This window comes from Neodiprion lecontei, chromosome 6 (assembly GCF_021901455.1).
Source record: "Neodiprion lecontei isolate iyNeoLeco1 chromosome 6, iyNeoLeco1.1, whole genome shotgun sequence".
NCBI lineage: Eukaryota > Metazoa > Arthropoda > Insecta > Hymenoptera > Diprionidae > Neodiprion > Neodiprion lecontei.
In genome coordinates, this window is record NC_060265.1 from 1,717,985 (window position 1) to 1,740,348 (window position 22,364).

The 22,364-nt window shown below is 45.9% G+C and overlaps 1 protein-coding gene across 2 annotated transcripts; it reads left to right on the forward strand.

Moving 5' to 3' along the window:
- Window positions 1-1,855: 1,855 nt before the first annotated feature.
- On the forward strand, window positions 1,856-20,737 carry LOC107217057 (synaptotagmin-10). 2 transcript variants are annotated; one of them, XM_046743889.1, is made up of 10 exons: window positions 1,856-2,006; window positions 15,215-15,477; window positions 15,567-15,713; window positions 15,812-15,943; window positions 16,745-16,899; window positions 16,984-17,152; window positions 17,691-17,811; window positions 17,927-18,098; window positions 18,693-18,893; window positions 18,997-20,737. In XM_046743889.1, exons 1-10 carry the CDS (start codon window positions 1,916-1,918, stop codon window positions 18,998-19,000), a joined length of 1,455 nt encoding a protein of 484 aa, XP_046599845.1. In that variant the 5' UTR covers window positions 1,856-1,915; the 3' UTR covers window positions 19,001-20,737. The 2 variants fall into 2 exon arrangements, with proteins under 2 accessions (XP_046599845.1, XP_046599846.1); XM_046743890.1 differs by lacking the exon at window positions 1,856-2,006 and adding an exon at window positions 11,551-11,688.
- Window positions 20,738-22,364: the final 1,627 nt, after the last annotated feature.

Sequence of the window (22,364 nt, forward strand, 5' to 3'; positions counted from 1 at the left end):
CCGCTGCTCGTATTCTCTGATACCCTAGTAATTTTGAGACATTAGACCGCGGGAGTGCCATTAACGGTTTGCATTGTACTGTGAAGGTGGGCGCGATCCAAAAAGTGAGAACCACGTGAGAGGGAATAATTATTTTCATCCCTCGGAAACGCAGGAGATAGATTCGAATGGCGGCTCTATTTGCCAAGATGAAAATTGGAGGACGTTGTTGACAGTTTTTTTTTTGAGGTATTAAAAACAATTATTTTACCCTAGTGGATACAACTCAGAAGCGTATCATTTTTTAGTCTACTGTTCGTTTGCCGAGGGAAAAAAATTCGTCAAACACACCGAGTACGGGGACAGAAGTACTTTGTCAACTAAATTAAGTGAGCAGGTATACAAATTTTCGTACGTATCACTTTTCTCTCATATCAAATGCTGTTTGTTTTAGCCAGAAAACCACTCTCTTCGCCATATTTGATCGGCGTATTCCTTAAGGCAAACAAATCCTTTTTCTGCGCGTCGATACAATTTCCCCCTGTCATTGATATTCTGCATTCCGTACGCGGCGCTTCGGCGCTCTTATCGGCATTGCCCAAAAACGTACACGAAACATATCGATTCACGTTGGTTCAGACGTATCGCGTACGCGTCTCTCGAAATACACCTTCAAATCCCACGCGCGTCTGCGAGCTTTTACGGTATACACACGGGGTTAAGGCCACCGGAGTAGGACGTATCTTATCAATTGAAAGATGACGGTCCCTGAGTTTTTCGCCAAAAAAAAATGGTAGGGAGTAAATTGAAACGCATTTCAATAACGCTGGCTACTCGCAAGCTTTATTGAGCCATGTCGGAACGAAATTTAAAACCTCTTTCCTCTCTTTTTTCAATTTCACGGTACTGCAAGGTACACAATATGTGGATGAAAAAAACGGGGTAAACAAAATGAGTGGAAAAAAGCAACCTTCCGAGAAATAATTAAAGCTAGCGTAATAAGAACAACGTTTTTCTCAGAATTTACTCGTTTCGATATTGACATAACGTATTGTTATCATTGTTATTATCATTATTGCTCTTGTTTTACCTTTGTTCTTACCGCTCTCTAATTTTTTCATTTTTCATCTACCTTTCCTTTCGTTTTCGTTTCTTGCAACGAATTCTCGAATTCACGCTTTTTAAATTTGGAACAGACAGGTAAGTTTCACCACTTTCAACAATTTCTCTCAACTACCCATTAATCCGCGCCTGAACGGGCGAACGTTTGGGTAGATCTGAGGTTGAAGGTGGTGGTCGGGGGCTGGGGGGTGGCAAAAGCGCGATCAAACCGTGCCTCGGAAGTCTGGGAGAGAGGAAGACGGCAACAAGTACCCGCTGTACGGAGAACGGTAGTCGTTGCATAGATAATAATGTGTAGAAGAAGGGAGGCCGGGGGCAGGAGCGGATCTCGTCCCCAGGAGTCGCCGCGCGTGGCGGCCGCGTCCTCGGCTCCTCGTCCCCGTCGATCCTGGCCCGCGGCTGGTTTCCCGCGGGATGCAGGGGGAGCGGAGGAGCCGCGACCTTCACCGAGACCCAGTTGCCGGCCCCACGCGTCGACGTTGGTCCCCCAGCATCCCCTGCGGCGCCCAGCCGCTACTCGCCTCCTATCATCCCCTGCCGGCAGGCCGGCCAGGTGAATACGCGCACATGCATCTCCAGAATCGCCACCGCGGCCTCGAATTCTCCCGCAGGTTCACCCGGCTCCCTGGCTTCGTGCACGATGCGTGGGGCTGGGAGCAGCGCGTGACGTCAGCGCTCGGCGCCGGCGCGAATCGCGGACGCGAAGCACACCGCGAGGGAGAGAGAAAAACGACGCCGAGCGGCGTCGGGACGCGTCGGTGCGACTCGCGACACGACAGGTAGCCGACCTGGCTCGACTCACTGAGTTCTCGTCATGGGAGTGGTGAAGACGGCGTCCGAGAGCATCCTCGAGGAAACCGTTATTCCCAGCGAGGAGGCGAACCACTCTCTTCAGGGGCATGCCGGTGAGTCTTCTTATACGCACTGACGGACACTCGATCACGACCAGCACCCTTTCGCGGTGCCCTGTTGCTTTTGTCCGATCCCCGATTCGCAGTCTCGGTACTTGAACTAGACGAACCAGACGACGCGGCGATGACCACGCACTGGGACGTCATCGCGGAATGGGTGTCGTTACGGTCACGCTTGAATAATTACTGGTATACGTTGCGATACGCGAGTAACTGTAATTTAACGAGATCCTGGCCGTCGATACAACACGTCGTCTGGAGATCTCAAAGCTGGCTTGTCTTAATATTTCTTAATTTACGAACATTTTGTCAAATTACCATCGCAATCTTTGTAACAATAACCAGACTTTTTTCGCGTAAAGCTGAAAAGTTCGTCTTCTCTAGTCGAAACGTCGAGTTAAATTTTTTTTCCGTGCAGTGCTTCCTCGTAATTGTTCTCACCGTCTCCTCTTGCCATCCTCGCTCCAAATTTCGTCAAAATCGCGGCCCTCTCTTTTCCTCTCTCACGCGGAGGGGATGCAACACGGTCGACCTTGAGTGCGACTAACAGGTGTTTGCAGATACAGATATAGATCTGTCCGTGCCGTCGACGGACGAGGTATACGGTTCCTCGTATACGCTAAGTACAGGCTTCGACCACTCATCTAAGCACACGACCACGTCCCGTTCTCTTGGTTCGTGTTTCAGCACATGCCAAGTACGTACACACTTATCGCGATCACTCGACAGTAAAGCTTGCGGAAACGGGTCGAGCTTTTCTCTATTTACAATTTCAGATATACCTCCTCGCACTTTTTGACCCCATTTATTTCTGTATACATATAATGCTTGTAACACCTTGAACAGAATTTATTATTTCCCATCAATTTCGCGTGCGTAACTAACGATATTAACTTACGTTCTACGATTAACTTACCGTTAGCTTAACTAGGTTCAATTTTCGACGAATCCGTTTTTCAAGTGCCCGCGTACCTGCGATAGAAAATTTTTCTAAACTCGCGCTCTCGAACGTGCTTCGATAAATTCACCAGAGTGTCTCGCAGTCTATGCGTATATTCTCCGAGTGATCGCTGCCAAGACCCGAGCACTTTAATATTCTCCGTATAATCGGAAACCGAGTTTTCGCGTCATGAAATGTTTGCCGAAGGCTAGCTACGTGTAAGTTTCAGTTAGCGAGTTAATTAAGTGTGCGGAACGGAGGAGATGGGTATTAAATTCCTATACCACGTCGACGAACGCTGAAGGCATGCATGTCAGGGGGCCCAGGGGGGTGCATTGTACGGGTAGCCATACTCACTCCGGGAAACTCGCCGCGTCGCTGTAGAATACGCGCAGCGGATACAGAATGCCGATAATTTTTCATTCCCGCTTCTCGGTCGGGCGATACTTTCCGCAGGCGTGAGTAAAGTGTACAAGAGCCGATCATCGAGATGGCCAGGAACCGATATGCCGCTTGTGCTAATTGATCGCAATTCGCCGCAGTCGTAATTCAGCCAATCCTGTACCTAACTCCTCTACAACGGTTTAGTTCCTTCTATACGGAGCGTTTTTTATATTCCGCGAGCACCGTATTCGTATCGGTAATTAAAAATCCTACGGGCTTACTCGGGTTTCGATTTGTTTGCAACAAAAGTGCTTCACGGCTACTTTTTACTATCGATCAGCACTCGGCGCCGCATAAATTCGCGCTTTACGACCCTGTCCAGGGGGTGCAGGGCGCGGTGAAACTTTTTTATACAACTTGGAGCTCGCCGACGCTGCGTAACGTCTGTTTTATAGTGAACGCAGTGTCGCTTTTGTGAGCACTTCGTTGAAATTCCCATCTTTTGATAAGCCCGTTCCTCTTATCGCCCTCGTAGAATTCAATTAAAATTTTGTACAGTCGTTAAACAACGATACAGGATGAAATGATTTGGAAAAAAAAAAAACAGGGCAGATAATTGCTCGCATACCGCGCTACACCAGCCGTCAACTAACGCGTGTACGCGGGTAACGATCGGCTCTACCGAAGCGCTAATAACGTCGGCAAAAATCAATCATCATCCGGTCGCGGCTCGTTCAATCCATCACGCGAGCTGCCAACCTGTAGATAACCGATCTACTTCGGTCCCAAAAGTCCGACGCGTCCTTCTCGTCTTTGCGACGTGTAGTAACCGGAATCAATCGGTCGCGCGGTGAATCGGCGGATTTTTACTTTGCCTCAATTTTTTATCTTCCATTGTTTCTCCCTCATCGCAACTCGAGCCTCGACGGATTATGTCGCGGAAAAAGAAAGGAAAATTGTGTAAGGTGAAGTCATCAAGCAAAGTCTGAGGGTTCACTGGTTCGGAAAAGAGAGTTACGTATTTTTAAAATATCGATTCCCCGACGGAAGAGGGGATCGAGAAAGCTTCTCGCCACGACGCGAGCTAGTCTTCTTCTACTGCTCAGCCTCGTCGGCCGAGCTCCGTGCTCCCCTAGGATCCTCGAGGATTTCGGTGTCCGCGGACTTTGCGCGGGTTCGGTAGAAGGCACAGTCGACCGTCGTTTCCTCGTCGTCCTGGTTCGTCGTCGAGGGTCCTTCCGTCCTTCCAAGGTACCGCTCCGCGCCGCTGTCCACCTCGTCCCGAGGCAGCAGGTCCTTTTGGAGGTCCTCGATCGCCGCGAGCAGCACGCTCATAGTCTCGGTGTAATCAGGCTCGAACATTTTTCCCTCGGGATTTTCCCTGAACAAGTATTCGGCCTGCAATTCGTGCAGAATGAGCGTCGATTTCGCGGGTTCGTTCGATCGATCGGACAGTGCAGAGCACGTGCTGCTCACCAGGTAGTCGACCGGGTCATCGGGCCGCAGCTCGGCCACCTTTACGAGTCCCTGGGTCAGGGTCGGGAATATGTACTTGACGAGGTAGTGGCGCAGGGGCTCGCCCATGATGCAGAGACGGCTCTCCTCCTCTTCTTTCAACTTCTCGAGGAGATTGGTCTGCGGGATCGTGCCGGCGAGAACCGGAAGTCAAATTAGAGCCGAGCACCCGATGCGTGCACTCAGGGTTTTATTACACGCGACGAGGTAAGGCGCGGTGAAATTAGAACCGCGCATCGATTCTCTTATCTTCGTTGGATCGCGAGTGCTCGGCTTCCCTTCGCGTTTTCGTACGATAAATTCGACCGTAATTAACAGGTGGCCGCATCGGGCGGCAGGAAGCCGAGGGTTCTTCGTCCCTGCAGGGTTCAAGTGCGCCCGCCGCCTCTTTGGGCTCGAGTTTAAACCAGGCAATTATAAACCCCCGGGATAGCAACGTAACTAAATGAAATACTCTTTTTGCTCTCAGCATCTCTCGGGGTGATGGTAAATTTGACCCTAGGTTACGGAACATCCGCTTGTTGCTTGAAATAACGACGTTGATTGAAACGGAGTCCTCTACTGATCCTGAAGCTTGATTTATTCCGCGAGAAGAAAATTTAAACACGATACTAACAATCGCGATTCTGTAGTGGATCGACCGACTCTTGTTCCAAAAATTATCTCGAGAACGGTAAAAGTTATTTACTCAGACGAGTGCGGTTCCCAGTGAGACGTATCGTTAACGCCGGGTTGAGTCTTATTGAACGTACCGTGATCACGTAAACTGCCCTAATTGCAAGGTGAGCGAAAAGAAGTCCAACAAGGAGAGCTGACAGGTTAAAGTTTTTTTACCCTCGTTACCGAAAGCGCGAAAACCCATTGAGGAGGTGGAGACAGCAGCCGGCTATACTATTCGGCGAAGAGTGGAAAGTGAAAAAGTGACGGTGAACGTGATTGCGCGTGCGAACTTCGGACGAGAACGCGGGTAAAAAGTTGCAAGGTATCGGTGGAGAAGAGACTGGATAAAAGTGGTTGGAGGCTGATCTGCTCGTGCAGCCGGAGAAGTTGGAATGAAGTGTGGACGTTAGCACTTTCAAGTCGGCACTGTGCCGTTCAAGCACACTCTGTATATTGCGCGTTAGATGAGCATTACAGACGCCCTTGAATGCCCCGGTGTGTTTTTAAAGGAGCCTGCAATTTCTCATCCGGACGATATTCCAGCCGACTCCCTCTCATACCTCATCCCAGACACTTTTTTATTTCTGCTCCCCTCACATCGCCGTTTAATACCCCGATTCGCCTAATTCTCCCTCGCGGCTTTTCAGTCGTATTTTTCGAGTATATATTTTTCTGGTTTTCCTCCGGTCCTATTCTCTGCAAACGAGATTTAGAATCGAGCCACGGAGCATCTTCCATATCGCAAGGCCGGGTTGATGAAAGTATATGTAAACGCGAACTCAAGTTATTTAATAATAATTGCTTTGCTTCTGACCGAAAAAAAAATATATAATAATGAAAAGTTGAGAAAAAAGTGAGGGGTAAAGGTACAATCTCGTAACACTCTCTTTTTATTCCCAGTATATGCACATGCCGCGTTCTTTACGGCTTTGAAGACAAAAGCGTATACAAATATAGCAGCGGTGTATATTTTTTTCTTATTATTATTATAACTATTTTTGTACTGAAACGAATAATGTAATTCACAGTTTGTTCTAAGCCCCAGTCTCCTGTTTTTGTTCGTTTCAAGTTTTCCTTCGTTTTTCCCCCTTTTCGATTAAACGGTAAAAGCTGCTACTACAGGGGTATAAAATTTCTCAACCCCACGAAGAATCCCGACCCTTGATCTTGTTCCCCGAAGTCACGCTCGCTTGCATTCCGTGATTTTTCCATTTAGTTTTCAACGAATCTTTTGAAAAAATAAGGCGCGAAATAGCTCCACCATAGAAATACGGGCATACGAGCTTTGGCAGCGACGCACGGCGAGGACAAAGACTTTCATCGAGCAACTTTTCCACCCCAGAGTCGACGGCACGCCTCAGAAACCCCGAAGGTCAGACTGCGAAACGCACTGCCTGTAGTTTAGAGTGTAGACGATCCAGGGGTTGCAGGGGGTTCGTGGCTCGGGGCTTGACGCCCTTCGCTATCCCGACGGTTCACGACCCGCGCTCGACTTGAACGCCGTTTGACCCCGAGCTGCAGAATTTTACATACCCCGATGCCCGTGGTACAGAGACGTGCAGCAGCGCGGTCGCTGAATCTTAGGTCATAAGCCGGGTCGTTTCAAGGTCGTGAAATTCGAGACTGACTTCACCTCAACGACCGTGACGGCAAAGAACCGACTCAACGGGCACGTTATTACCGGGATATTATACAGACACGTGCTTTATGGCGGGGTAATACGAGAGGTTTGGAACTAAGACACTTTCTTGGAATAATAAAAGTTCGAAAGCTCCCGAACGCGACGTCTTTTTTTCGTCTCAGTGACGGATCAACGTTTCATAATGCTCCGTTCTCACAATCAGAATTAGTCACTTCAGATTCGGAAACAGTTTCATCCTCGTTCATTCGGTTCCAGTGGTTAGTACGAAACGTAATTGGACCTTTCCTTTGTCGTTGCTTCGATTTGCTTCGATCGATCGACACTCTCCGCTCCAAAATCCCCCTCCTCGTGTGAGTGATTAAAATTTTGCCTTCTTAATCGGTCGATTCTCTGTAACAGGGTATCCCTATACGAACGTGTGCAGACAGAAAGGGAACCTCCTACACCGACACTATTGTTTGTGAAACGTAATTAAACCGGAACTTTATCGGCTGACACATGTTTCTTGGCGGCTATGACTTAACTGGCTCTTTCAAGTTGTCCCTAACACACTTCAAGACTGCCGGGAGACTTTGTTAATTAAAATCGATTGAATAACCGTGGAATGGTGGTTCTTGAAAGCCCTCTTGCCATACGAGAATTTCAATCTGCCTATAGTATAACCACGAGTCGATGCTTGCGCGCGTTAAACCCTCGCGCTGTGATCTCGTACCAATGGGGGTCTTTCATTTTACTTTATTATTATAATGTCATTTGGACTCTCTGTCTATCCATTCGGTTCGCGTGAAATTGTCAAGGATGTGCACATTCGGACATTATTTCCCGACACTGCACCTTACCTCGATAACTAAATAAACCAGACGGCGTCTTTACGCTTCTCTTACTAATCCGATTTCACCTCGATAATTCCCTTACCCATTCCATCATCTTCTCCTCCCGCTTAGCCTTCCGGTTCAATTCTTCGGCCACTTGTCTCTCCGTCTCGGCTATTACAGCAGCCTTCGCTTCGGCCGCCATTCGCTTCTGAAGATCGGCTAGTTCCTCGGCCTCTAATCCTAATAACAAGCAGATAAAGACTTAACGACAGTATTAATGCAGTTTTCGTTCAAATTAGCTGAAATCCGTTACCGTAATTCCTCGGCCTTCCAATCTTCTTCAGGCAGAGGTTGAAGCTGGAGAACATATTGGGACACGGATCATCCTCGACCCAAATGAAAAGCGGATGTACCTCCATCTCATCAAAGAACTGGAGTGGAGTGTTGTCGTCAGTATTCCGTTCCCTGTGGCGTGAATGCGAAAAGTTAGTCAGGAACTCGCGAGTGAACATCTTCGTCAAGACGAACCTATATTCGCGAAATCGTCGGATCAAATGCTCCTCCGTGTAGTGGGTGCCCTGGATTTCATCTTCGGAAAGAATTAGCAGTCTCTCGGTGAGGAATTCGTCGGTTGCATCTAGAACGACGACTAGCTCTGGCATGATTTCCGCGTTGAAGCCCTTCGGCGCCGATTCTTCTTCCTCGCCATCGCCAACGTCATCCTGGTTCTCCGCATCCTCGACCGTCCCGAAGAGCTCTTTCGCCTGGCGGAGGGTTTTTGGATATCCGTCGAGGACGTATCCCTGATTTTGGCACTCCTTCGAGGCCAATTTCTTCGCGACTATTCTGTGAATGAGCATTCGACGGTTCAACGTACGGATCCTGTGAGACGGCCTCACCCCAGGAATCTCTGCAATTTTTTCTCCGACTCGTTTACGGCTCGATAAGAATGCGAACACATGTTCATACCCAGCGTATCCGCAAACCGTGTTTATTGGTTGAAAACGTTTTGCCCGACTACACACGCATGTGATCAAAATAATTAGCTCATCTATCAAACGCGACACCCTTTCTACTCTCCCGCTTAGGTTGGTAATTATAGAACAAAGGATTCACCGTGTTCGCTTTGAATATCATGAAAGCATCACTTAATGACGAGGTAATTCGATACCCGAAACAGTGGGCGCGTCCTTCCGCGCGAGATGAGGGATTTGTTCACCGTATGAAAAAAACAAAGTTTGCCAAAATTATTTCGCAACAAGGTGTAACGGAGCGTCAAGAATGTCCAACTAACTTGTTTAAGATCGCGTCATCCAACCGTCCCCGATTCTCCGATAAATTCCGCCTAATTTCGTCGAGTTCCGCCTGCCAACTCTCGACGACGTCAGTATCTTCCTCATCGATTTCATACTCTGCATAGTCGTCGTCATCGTCGTCGTCGGTCTCGTCGCCGGCTCCTCCTAAATCCTCCTCCCCTGCCGCCGGACTCTTGGCCTTGCTCGCTGCCTCGATGTCGTTAGTCTGTAATGCCAGGGAAAGAAATGGGATCAGCGACTGCACCGGAAGCACCCAACGACACTACCGAGAGAAGATCTCAACGACAGCTCACGAGCTTGTTGATCCTATCCCTGATCAACGATTCAACGTGAACGTAATGGACCCTGTAATGTTCTGCCAACATCTTGGCGAGGCGAGTCTTTCCCGAGGCTGGCGGTCCCAGGACGACGATTTTAACGGGGTGCAAATTCCTCGCCGTTTTGTACTCTCTCGCGATATCCGCGATGTTCATGCTGAACGGCAGATCCGTGTACCACTCCAAATTGGCATCTTCGAGGTAGGCGGGTTCGATGTTTAGGTCCAGGGTTACCATGTCGTAATTTTGCTGAGTCACACCGTTTAGCAAAAATGCCTCCTCTCTGGCGATTTTTCGCACCTTACCGCTCGCCATGGCTTTGCTGATCTTCTGCCCTCGCAAATGACAGACAGTATTATTCTCGATGACGATGAACGATTCGTTCTAAACCCAACATTTCGCGTGACTTTCACTGAATTTGAACCCCTTGCCAAGTGCGAAGCTTGCTATAGCCCAGATTTTGAGCAGGGTCAATCCCTTCGCTCCGGATGACCCTCGTCGGCTGTTCGCTCGACTGAGGTACATGTTTCGAAACGGCCAAAGCGTACGTACACAACTAACCGGAGATTTGGGGCTGCTTCGTACCGTAAATCGCGCTTTCTGAAGACGGTACTCTGAGCATCAAAATGGATCGAGGTATGTTCAGAAACTCTGGGTCTATTGTCTAATTCCGATAATGGATAGTAGCGGGCGCATGGAAGGGGGTGAAATAAATTAACACCTCGGGTAACCCCGACCCTGCCAGGTGCCTGTGATTAATGAAGAGAAAAAATATTTCAAGGCTGAAAATTTTATGTGCTTTGTGACCCGTCGCGCAGATATAATCGCTCTGCTCGAAACGTCTGCTCGCACCTGTGGATAGCGTGACCCCTGCGTTATTCGCTCATCAGTTAAACGCAATCAAGCTCAATTAGCTTTCATTCGAACCGGCAAAATCTGCGGACCTTTGATACTGACGGCAGATTTATACTACATACGGGCCAGTTCTGGGCGAGGAGTTGTAACGTATCTGCAGCACGACCTCGTAGTTCTGTCATTTACGGAAAACAATGAGATCCATTTCCTCGATAGAGCGAGGCTGTTATTGGAGCTCGGACTGTCCGTTAATTGAAATAGTGATAACACCCCGTCCATCGCTCACCCTGAGGTTATAATTGAACCTTCAACCTGGTTCACCGTCACCTGACCATTCCGAAGCCGTTAATTCTTCAACGCAAGCAATGACCGTCGTACACGCACCTTAACGATTGTCTTCTGTGACATGCGCACGTGCTCAACGGCGACGACGTATCGTAACTTTGGCCAATCTCTAACAAACATCAAGACGATCCTGCAATAAGAATTTAAAGCCGCACATAAAATCGCGGGTATTCAAATCGCGGTTGAAGCTTGTAACTCACGTGGGTAGATTGCGAACGTGCAGAACTGGAATCCTGTTGGTACCATCGCCAAAAATAGGTAGCTCGGTCGCGTTGTGCCAAGCCATTTTGAAAAGGTAGTGAAACGGACCCTCCTCGTCGCCGTAAGTTATGCCGCAGCAGAGAACGATCGTCTTTAGCTTGCCTTTCAGTTCGGGGTACTTTTTCATAATTACAACGTCCTTCTCGCACTGAGTGTGCTTCTTGAAATTCGCGTGCGGTCTTCGCTTTCTGTAATCCGCCTCCGTAAAAGGCAGCTCCGGATCTTCGACGTAAATGGGTTTCGATAGTGCCCAAGTCATCACGGTGGAGATTAAAATGAAGTGGCGAACCTCTTGGCTCCGCTTAAAAGCCTTCGGTTTCTCGGCAGACATTTTCAGAAGCTCGCTCGCGATCGCTGCTCACAATTACATGTAAGGAGGTACGTGGTCGCGACATTATTCTCAAATCCCCTCTCTTCAGGGTATTACTCCGCACGGAAGCAAATTCTACCTTACCTTCGAGAGCCCACTGGGCTTCGGCTACTTGAGAGGGATCTTGAGTGATATCGTACACGATTACTCCGCATCTCATCAACTCCGCCAGAAACGCGTCTTCGTGCCCCTGAGCGCGGTTTATTATCATCAGCACATCATCCGGCGGAGAGTACTGCGAAGATTACAGAACACGGTAAGATCTCGAATTCTTTTTATCGATCTCCCCGTCGCGTTGTAAGAAAGCTGATGTGCAATTTAACACCGCGCCCAGTCTACAATTGTTCACATGCAAATGTTCTTCATGCTGGATTCAATATCGTTCGATATTCATCGACAGAAAATAATATTGACAGTGAGTAAGAAATCATGTCTCTTCAATTAATTCCGTTTTTGCTTCAAATATTTTCGGTATATGTGAATCAGCACCGAACACTGCTGAATTCAACGCGAAAAAATGCGAGTCACTGCTAAATTCTGACAGGGTTAGATGAACATCACCAGTTTTTTTACAGCGAGAAGCAACGTATACGTGACAACCTGACCTCACTGTCCATCACGGTGCCAACCACCTCGTACTTCCTGGCTAATTTGGTAGGAGCGTCGGCTTCCTTTATCTCTTTCGTTTCTTCTTGTTCCTCCTCCTCTTCATCCTCGACATCCTTTCCTCCCTCTCCGGTTTCTTCCTCTTCTTGCTCTATTTTGGCTGAATTCTCGTCCTCGTCGTACGTATTTGCGATGTAAATTTGCTCAGGGAAATACTAAGTGAAGTGGGAATTCATTATATATGCGTCTTGACAGAAGTGATAACGTAAAAATTATCCGCCTTTTGCGGTCAAAGTTTTCAAGGTCGGTTCTGCGTCACTGAGCAACTTCTATTATTAACACCCTCCAGGATTACATAACTTATTCGGGGTACGCTAACGGTACTGAATGCCTTTAGTTGCAGTGAGAGAAGTGGATATCAGTCAGTGAATACCTAATGTATAGGACTTATATGCGTAAACATTGTACAAAATTCAATTAATATCTTGTTGTGTTTTGTTGTGTAATGTTCTTGGCTGTGCTTTGCGCCAGAGATTTGCCCAGTTTTCGAGGGTCAAGGCTAAACGCTAATTTTAACATCAGGCAGCTCAGCTCTGATGAAATTACACCCGCCGCCGCAGCCAGGCACCCTCTTAAAAAGGGACTGAAATCTCAATTTCTCTAAGAGAGAAAATTTCGCCGACGGCGAAGCGTCGCGCCGCCGCGCCACCCCGTTTCATCCCTGAATTATGCTATGCCTCACGCTAACCGAGATCCCGCGGTAATTATTTCGATAACAAGACAACTTCGCGTGACTTACGTCGGCCAACTTCTTCCCGTGGTAGCTGTCTATCTGATTGACAAAAATCCGCCATGGTACAAAGTCCCGGACTCCGTCGACCTCCATCGTTCTTCCAGCACTGTTCTGCTGACCGTTCTCCGGTTCCTGGATCTTCTGCTGCTCTGTCGACATCGCGTTATCTTAATATCCTGCGGCAGTAGACTGGCAGGCGTTGAAGCGAAGTCGGAAGAAGGACAAACGAAAATCGCGAAGTCGACAATCTCACATCCGCCAGCCATGCTGCCGGAGATTTTGTGTCAATATACCTAAATTTGTGCGGTTATAATTTCGGGCTGGAAAATGTCGCGCAAACCCCCGGCAATGGTGCTTTTTCCTTCGAGGAACGACGAGGACGCACCGGGTCCGTCTCGAAGGCCGAAGAAGAAACGTTATACCACCAAACCGCAATCCATTGTGGAGCGTTTCGACAAGATGGCGAATGCTCACCTCGACGAACATGACGGGGGTTGTTCGTCGACCGACGAAGATGACAAGCTGCTTTCGGGTCCAGTGGAGAATCGTCGACCGGTGAAAAGCGTGTCCAGGAACCTGGCGGGCAGCATAACAGGCTTCGACATCGCCGAGAGCGTCGGGGTTCAGCACGACAACGAACTCGCCGAAGCTGTCGAGAAGCTCATCAAGGCCGAGGAAACCACCAGGTTCACCGAACTCGTCGTCGCCGCCGAAGCCGCCGTCGCTGCCGCCCCTCCGGATCTCGCCGAGGAAGCCGCGCTCGCCGTTGCCCACGAGTACCAAACCCAGAACCTCAGCATGATACAGGAGGAGATTCCCGGAGAAACCATCATCGAGGTTATCGGTTACGTCGGCATTCGACGTCGCAAGGACAACGCTGACAAACGCAGCTGCGTTTGCTGACGAGGCGTAGTACGTCGCACGTGAATTGGCTTGTCATAATCGTCTGTCTCTCCGTCCGTAGATTCATCAATTTTGTATCGTCAAATACAATGTGACGGATTTTTAGATTGATTGATTATGTTTCTCTGTTGAAGATTTATGTTTATCGAGTGTGTTAGTCACTGGTGTATGATGAAGAAAAATGCCGACGGAATTCTGTGCATCGGGAAAAAGTTTTGCTCGCCATTAATTCAGGGATGTAAAACGCGTCGATCTCTCGAAACTCTCGTTCCATCTAACTGAACTCACATCTTTTCGATCCCCTTCTCTTCGAGTCTGCAAAAATAGGGGAAAAGAAAGGCGAAGGGAAAAAAATAAAATGAATAAGTTTTTAGATACCATGAATGCAAATGGGTTTAGTCGAGAATCGTGCTCCGGACTGGAGACGTTGCGAGAATTTTAATTGAGCGAACGATTTGCGGCAATATATGCGTCCTTGGCTTTTCACACCTCGAGTTTTAGTCACCCTCGCTTATTACCTTCGTTTTATTATAACGTCGACGGAAATTGAGCGTCTAAAATGCACTCGTCTAAAATTTATCGTTATATCTCATAAAGGAAATTTCTTTATCCTCCTCCAATTGTGTTATCGCGTCATTTTTCATAAAGAAAATCCGGCTCCGGGAAGAACGATCCCCGTAATTCGAAGGTCAGGTCATGTCGCTCTCTCTTTACGTAAATATTAGCCATTGAACGAAGTTGAGTATCGGTCTCAGGAAATTGGATGAAAGGAACAAAAAGTAATAATGATAATAAGGTAATGAGGTATTCGAGCTACCCGCAAACGAACTTGAATTATTCTTATTTACTCTGAGAAGCTTTTTTCGGTTTATTACGTAACCATGCAACCAAATCTTTCATAGTCTGAAGATCTTACTTACCAGTATGTTCAGTTATTAACTACCTATCGAGCAATAATTCTCCTCTATTAAACACGCATGGATTTCGTATTGCGGTTTTGCGATGATTGCGCAATTGCAATGTTCGACATTTCTTATGCACAAAGGAAGGCACCTCCCGCGATCCCTCTCCATGACGAGTGAAAACACGAAGAGACTCACTTCCGTAATTGATGTCAATTTGCGATCACTACGGGAGAGCGTTTCGCCTTCCCCTTTGAAGCACGCCGCAAAGCTCTGCACTTCGGTGAATCGATAACCATGCCGAGTTTTCTCTAACAAACGCGCTCATCGTCGGACTGCCCGGACATCCATAAAAATCACCGAAATGTTTCTGAGCAGCTAACTTCATACAGATATTAAAATTAGCCCTTAGCTCTGTTGGACACGGTTAGGTGGATGATTGCAGGAGGTATCAATTCAATTAGCGGCCGTCGGTCGTCCTCTCATAAAAACAACCATAAAAAAAAAAAAAAAAACTTCAATCCACGTATTCCGGAGAAAAATCATCCACTGAATTGCCTCGTGAATGATGATTGCAGAGGAGTGGACTGGCAGCTTCCCTTACCAGTTATTGATAGGTGTTGGGGTTGGACTGATGGCACTGGTTCTCCTCGCTGCGGCAAGTTTTCAGTGTTCAGCTACCTGGCGTTGGCTGATGGGTGTCTCAGGTCAGAACAACGATGAAGACGCCGACGGCGACATCGGGCACCAGAATGCCATCCGGATCAGCCATTCGCTGCCGGATCTTCAGTCCGAGCCAATCACTCACGAATACGTTCAAGAGCAGAAGGAAAACAAAAAGGTTACAGCATAGAAATACGTGAATTATTAGGCCGTATGTATCATCCGGAAGGCTGCGCAGTGTAATAGGTGAAATTTTTCTGGTTCCAGGTCCTGCGGCAAACGACCCTGCCGATCGTTCCCATGCGCCATCAAACCTTCCAGCGGCAGTTATCCCATCGGCTGGATTTACCCAACATCAAGTTCAGCATTTGTAGTCTCGAAAACCGCAGCGACTCCAGTCTCGGATTGCTCAAGGCAAGTGAAATTTAGCTCTAGATGAGGAATACCTTGTTTCCGGTATATCTCCGCCAAAGAGACGAATCAGTAATTCAAGTTTTCGACGAAAATTTCAGCCCGAATTGTACAAAAAGGATCTAACGCGGCAGGCGAGCACCGAAAGTTCGAGTACCGTTGAAATGGAGTACTCTGGTAAACTTCACTTCGCGTTGCGATACGACAAGGAGTTTGAAGGCCTCGTTGTTAAGGTGAGTTTGAAAGGACGCCTCGGGGCGAATAACACGAATAGGAATTCCGAATTGATCATAATAGCCGTGGCTGTACACTTGGGTAGGAGTGCGAAAATAGCTCAGACCAAGCGGCTCGTGCATGTTTAATTACCGTGCTGAACCGGCGTTAACCAGAACCTAATACGCAACACGCAGTAGGAACTTCCCCGTGCCGGAGTCACGAGCTACATTTTGTCATTCCCTTGTACTTCCTGGCATAAAATTCCCCGAGAAATTTAATTAAACCGCGAACGGTGCGACGCACGTACCAGACATTGCAAAAAGCAAGCGGCTTAATGCGTTTTATTGTCAATATGATACGGCCGACAATGGGAAAGGTCGACATTCGCGTTAACGGACCGCGCTGCGGACGGTAAGAGACGCTGGCCAACATTCCTGTCCCAGTTCGCTATCCTTGAGACTTTTAACATACTGATTTATAACTATTATATACCCATTGCATCATTTGCCGAGCTCCTCGTACCGCAATGAAGCAGTGAGATATGCCGTTTCGCCATTTCGGACCGATCGTAGCGGGCCGATGGAAATGGAATAATCATCCGTTATTTTTGCCTAAGAAAAACTAGTTTCGGTTCAAGGTGTTTGAAAAAAATATCAACGAGTCCTGTAACCCCCACTCCCCGTAAAAATTACAGAACCGTGCATCACGCGTGAAAAAATACGTAAATTTATCCGTGAAAATTTAAACCGTTCAAACTTTTACCTGGAAGTTTGATTTCTTTGTATTAACTTAGCGACTCCTGCAACTTTCCTACTCAGGTTCTGGAGGCTCGGGAATTGCCAATTAAGGATGTTACTGGGAGCAGCGACCCTTACGTCAAAGTCTACCTCTTGCCGGATAGAAAGAAGAAATTCCAGACGAAAGTTCATCGTAAAAATTTAAATCCCATCTTCAACGAAACCTTCATTTTCAGGTTGGTAAATAGCTCCATGGCTTCATAGTCCGATGTCTTACAATCGATTCTCATCAAGCTTTGAAACTTTTGCACATTTTTTAGCGTACCTTACGACGATCTTCGCGAGCGTTATCTCCAATTCTCGGTATACGATTTCGACAGATTCTCGAAACACGATCTAATCGGCCAAGTCGTTCTCAGGGATCTTCTCGACTGCACCGACCTCGAACACGAAATCGAATACACGATGGACATTTTTTGTGCTCTTCAGGTATATGGCTTACATGTATATTTATTCCCTGAAATATTCCTTTACATTTACAGCGGGATCAAAAATTAGTTTTCGGCGCTATGATACCGCGACTACATTTTTCCCTCGATCATTTTTCCCGTATTTTTATACATCGCGAACACAACTTCGTACATTTGATAACTTTCATTATTTGGTATTGTTACAAATATTCATTAAACCGAATTGCTTCTCATAAACGATTACATACTTTCAAACTGCCGCAGCTCACAGCTTTCGTCTGTGTTTTATTCATTTTTACTTTCTTCCGAACCGTATATAATTGCAGATAACTGCAAAATGAATAAAAACACAGAGTTCTTACGATTATATTATAATAATATCACGACGCGACGTATCGAATACACAGGTAACAATTTTCGGAACAACTTTCTATAAAGAAATAATGAAATAAAACCGAAAACCATTCCTTCGCCCCTCGGTAATTCCCGGAAGTTCTAACTCTCCGAGTAATAACGGTTCCAATAAAACAAATGCTCCCCTTTGGTTATTCGCGCAGGAAAAGGTCGACCGAGGTGAACTGATGCTGTCTCTTTGCTACCTACCGACGGCTGGACGATTGACTCTGACAGTGATAAAAGGCCGGAACCTGAAAGCAATGGACATCACAGGTTCCTCGGGTAACGTAATATTTTATTACATGTTTACCCAGTAATTATGTACACGTACGATTCGCAAATACTCGATAAATTCCCTAGTCCTTGACCCTTAGCGAATGATGCCGCGCTGTTCCAGATCCTTACGTGAAGGTCTATCTTCTGTGTCAGGGGAAGAGGATAAAGAAGAAAAAAACCACGGTTAAGAAAAAAACTCTCTGCCCGGTGTACAACGAGGCCCTCGTCTTCGATGTGCCGTCAGAAAACGTTGAGGAGGTCAGCCTCGTCGTGAAAGTTCTCGATTACGACAGGTACGATATATATACACGGCAATACCTCCTTCCAGCTTCCATTCGCCAAATTTTAAAACAACCTTTGAGTTTTTCATACCGAAGAGATTGAAGTAAATATCTTATTTACATACCGTGACACTGAAATCAAGTAAGACGTTCTAAGGTCCTTTATTGGATCGTTATTTCGTGTTTTTCGGGCAATAAAATCATCCCCCGGTTTTACGTTGCAACATTTGGTGCGATTGTCACGGGCCTCGTAATTCATAAATCGATCGGGTCATTATCCAGTTTATTGAGCATTTTTACGACTGCGGTCGGCTTGTCGAACGAACTGAGGAGCATCTGTGGAACAGCCATCATCGACGAGTGAATAATATAATCTGGTCGGTGAAACACTCGATTCGTTCGTGTCGTCGATTTCGACGGACGATCTTAGTGCCCGTTGTCTCAATAGGTAGTTGCTCTGTTAATTCGCATTAATTACCCCAACGACTCGACGACGAGCATAATTCCCCGAGGCGGTTGGGGCTTGATCCGAGACTCGCGGCACGAACGACTTCGCCCGGACATTTTATCGCCGATCATGTATATCGCTTTTTCACCCCGCTTCAGAATTGGCCCCAACGAGCTGATGGGCTGTACCGCAATTGGCGCCAGCTTCATAGGCATCGGTCGTGATCACTGGCTCGAGATGCTCGATAATCCCAGGAAACCTGTGGCTCAGTGGTACCCGCTGCACGAGACAGTCGCTGGACACATACCAGCAGTCACCTCGGAACCGCTTCCCGTCAGTCTAAGCTGCCTAAACAGCAGGTAACGACAACGTCAGGTTTTAGAGGAACATTTTTGCCAGTGGCGATGAAGGTGTTTTTTTTTTTGCTTGTAATAACGAGTCAAAATTCTCTGCGACTTTTAGATGAAGAAAGAATGATTAACGTCAGCGTGGTGGTTGAAAAATTCTCATCGTACCTACTGGGCGTCAGCTGGCTTGAGAGATCATCCCTTTCTGTCCCTACTCGTATTATAATGCACCACGTCCTTTGACTGGCTTATACGCGAATGACGAACGAGTTAAATCTGGCTTTCCAAGTCAGAATGTTGGAAGTTTAACGTTGAAAATTTCTATGCAGGGCACCAATGGAACGCACTGAGCATGTTGTCCGATAACCAGAGTTCAGAGTTGATGATGAAACGTTGTAAACTATGTATTTTTGACCTTAATTTTCCTCTCTTTGTAAAATAACGATGTTGCATCATACATATATATATAATGAATTTATATATAATGCATGGTAAAATTCTTATACATATATATATATATATATATATATATATATAAGGATTTTACAAAGCGATCAAAACTAAATGAAAACAATTATCATGTACAATGTATAACTGTGTTACTCGGACCTCTAAAATGATTAACGACCGATACCGGTTGAGTATCTATTGGAGGTTCACAATTAATGTTGTTATACACATAGACGTGTAAACGGAGATGGCCGGCTGGAAAGAGGATCAAAGTCGCGGCTATAATAAATACTTCCTATAACAGAAATCTGTCAATGTGATATAATTATACATAAATATATCATACATCCATATATATATATATATATGTATATATATGCTATATATATATGTAACATATAGTATTGTAAACTATACATATTATACAGAAAATTTCACTACTACACACCTGATATACTAACGAATGCATGATCCGCACACTCGTGAACATAATATCCGCCGTATAGACGTAGATGAAGTAAAATTCAGTGTTCAGGTGATGAAACGACATGCGTTATTGACTGATGTGTAGGAAAACAGAGTTTGTCGAGATCGAGCAAGTGTAATAAGTGGGTAAATATCAATCTGATATACGCACACTACGCGCTATCCGTTCGACATGCAAAACGTCAGTGTTACAGTGCAAGCAAGGATATAAGTATGTATTAATATTTTATCCATCAATTCAGCTTCGTTGATGCAATCCGTGCGGCTCGTGTTGCGCTCGGGCATGAAGTCGTTCAAAGACAAACGTCTAATTGTCAGGAAAATAATAATATAGTGAATGTACAATTGGCATGGGAGAAGGTTACAGTATACACCCTTTTACACCGTTCGATAATTATATGATGATGATGATGCTGGTGATGATGATGACGATGTTGACAGATTGTAGAAAGTACTGCGTGAGTAATTAATTTACGAACGTTGACAATATATAATGAAGCTGATGAAATGACGATTTGAGGTATGAACTAAAATTCTGAATTACGTAACAATAACTGAAATGCTTATATCATATTTTACGACTTGTATGTACACAGCTGTTGATGAAATTGGTGTAATGATGTTATGTAAGTGCAGGTCTTTAACTAATAAGTGACGTTATATATTAACATTGAACAAGATTCTATTTATTATATTATACACATATATATACAAATCTGTTCAATGATATTCAAAGCAAAGTTCGATACATTCGTGGATTTGTGTTGTACGTTTACATATCTTTGATTGACTATGTCCTATGAATAAATTTAATTCTATTGTACATCATACACACATAATGATAGGCTACTGTGGACGTGATTACGATAATTTAAGCAAATATCAGTCAGTGTGTATAATAAAGAAACTGCAGTTGCATAGTCAGTATTCCTAATACTTCGAAACTAACCCTGTCATAGCTCAAGTTCATGAAACACATTTCCGATCAATGATAATAATATCGGTTTGTCGCGACGACCGTCACAGAAAACTCGTATATTTTGTTTATCCAATTTTGATATATTTGACGGATTGATAGGATCATTTGATTCGAACGCTGAAACGACGTGTATTTGTCAGTAATGACCGGAAACAAGTAGAAGTTTATCGTATTTCCTCTGCTGTTGGTGAGACGTGAAGCTGACCAAGGCATGTTTCCGTAATTCTCAGATCACAATGACAAGGACAATGAAATTTTGAGATTCAATATCAGATTTGGAGTGTGAAACTTCGTGGCGTTTTTTGCGAATGTGGAAAAAAATGGAATAAATTCAATGAGGCGCCATGTCGACGTAATTTTGCGAGAGAAATCGATTGGGCGCAGTCCCAATACGCTGCCATCAACGCATCAAAAGTTACAGCCAAAAAACCAGAACCTGAATTTTCGACATTTTTCAGCAGGTGCTTTTTCGCTCGACATTTCTCTCCTGTTGGTCCTACGCCCTTTTCGCTGCGATTTCTGAGTTCCTGAGGGTCCAATTGGTCGGATAAGGATCGTTTAAATCGAATCTGAGACCAAAAGTTTTTTGCCTAAAAAAAAAGTAAGGCTAACCCCTTTCCATTTTTGGCGAAAATTTTCGCGATTTTGAAAAGTGCTGATATCAATCAATTGTAGCACTGATCGGACGTAATTTTGCGAGAGAAATCGATTAGGCGCAGTCCCAATACGCTGCGATCAACGCATCAAAAGTTACAGCCAAAAAACCAGAACCTGAATTTTCGACATTTTTCAGCAGGTGCTTTTTCGCTCGCCATTTCTCTCCAGTTGGTCCTACGCCCTTTTCGCTGCGATTTCTGAGTTCCTGAGGGTCCAATTGGTCGGATAAGGATCGTTTAAATCGAATCTGAGACCAAAAGTTTTTTGCCAAAAAAAAAGTAAGGCTAACCCCTTTCCATTTTTGGCGAAAATTTTCGCGATTTTGAAAAGTGCTGAAATCAATCAATTGTAGCCCTGATCGGACGTAATTTTGCGAGAGAAATCGATTGGGCGCAGTCCCAATACGCTGCGATCAACGCATCAAAAGTTACAGCCAAAAAACCAGAACCTGAATTTTCGACATTTTTCAGCAGGTGCTTTTTCGCTCGCCATTTCTCTCCTGTTGGTCCTACGCTCTATTCGCTGCGATTTCTGAGTTCCTGAGGGTCCAATTGGTCGGATAAGGATCGTTTAAATCGAATCTGAGACCAAAAGTTTTTTGCCAAAAAAAAAAGTAAGGCTAACCCCTTTCCATTTTTGGCGAAAATTTTCGCGATTTTGAAAAGTGCTGGAATCAATTGATTGTAGCACTGATCGGACGTAATTTTGCGAGAGAAATCGATTGGGCGCAGTCCCAATACGCTGCGATCAACGCATCAAAAGTTACAGCCAAAAAGTCAGAACCTGAATTTTCGACATTTTTCAGCAGGTGCTTTTTCGCTCGCCATTTCTCTCCTGTTGGTCCTACGCTCTTTTCGCTGCGATTTCTGAGTTCCTGAGGGTCCAATTGGTCGGATAAGGATCGTTTAAAT

Bases quoted from the DNA above. Each gene is read 5' to 3' on its own strand.
- LOC107217057 (XM_046743889.1), top strand. From the start codon at position 1,916: ATGGGAGTGGTGAAGACGGCGTCCGAGAGCATCCTCGAGGAAACCGTT. The intron at 17,812-17,926 runs GTAACGTAATAT...GCGCTGTTCCAG, and splicing joins GGACATCACAGGTTCCTCGG to ATCCTTACGTGAAGGTCTAT. The intron at 18,099-18,692 runs GTACGATATATA...ACCCCGCTTCAG, and splicing joins AAAGTTCTCGATTACGACAG to AATTGGCCCCAACGAGCTGA.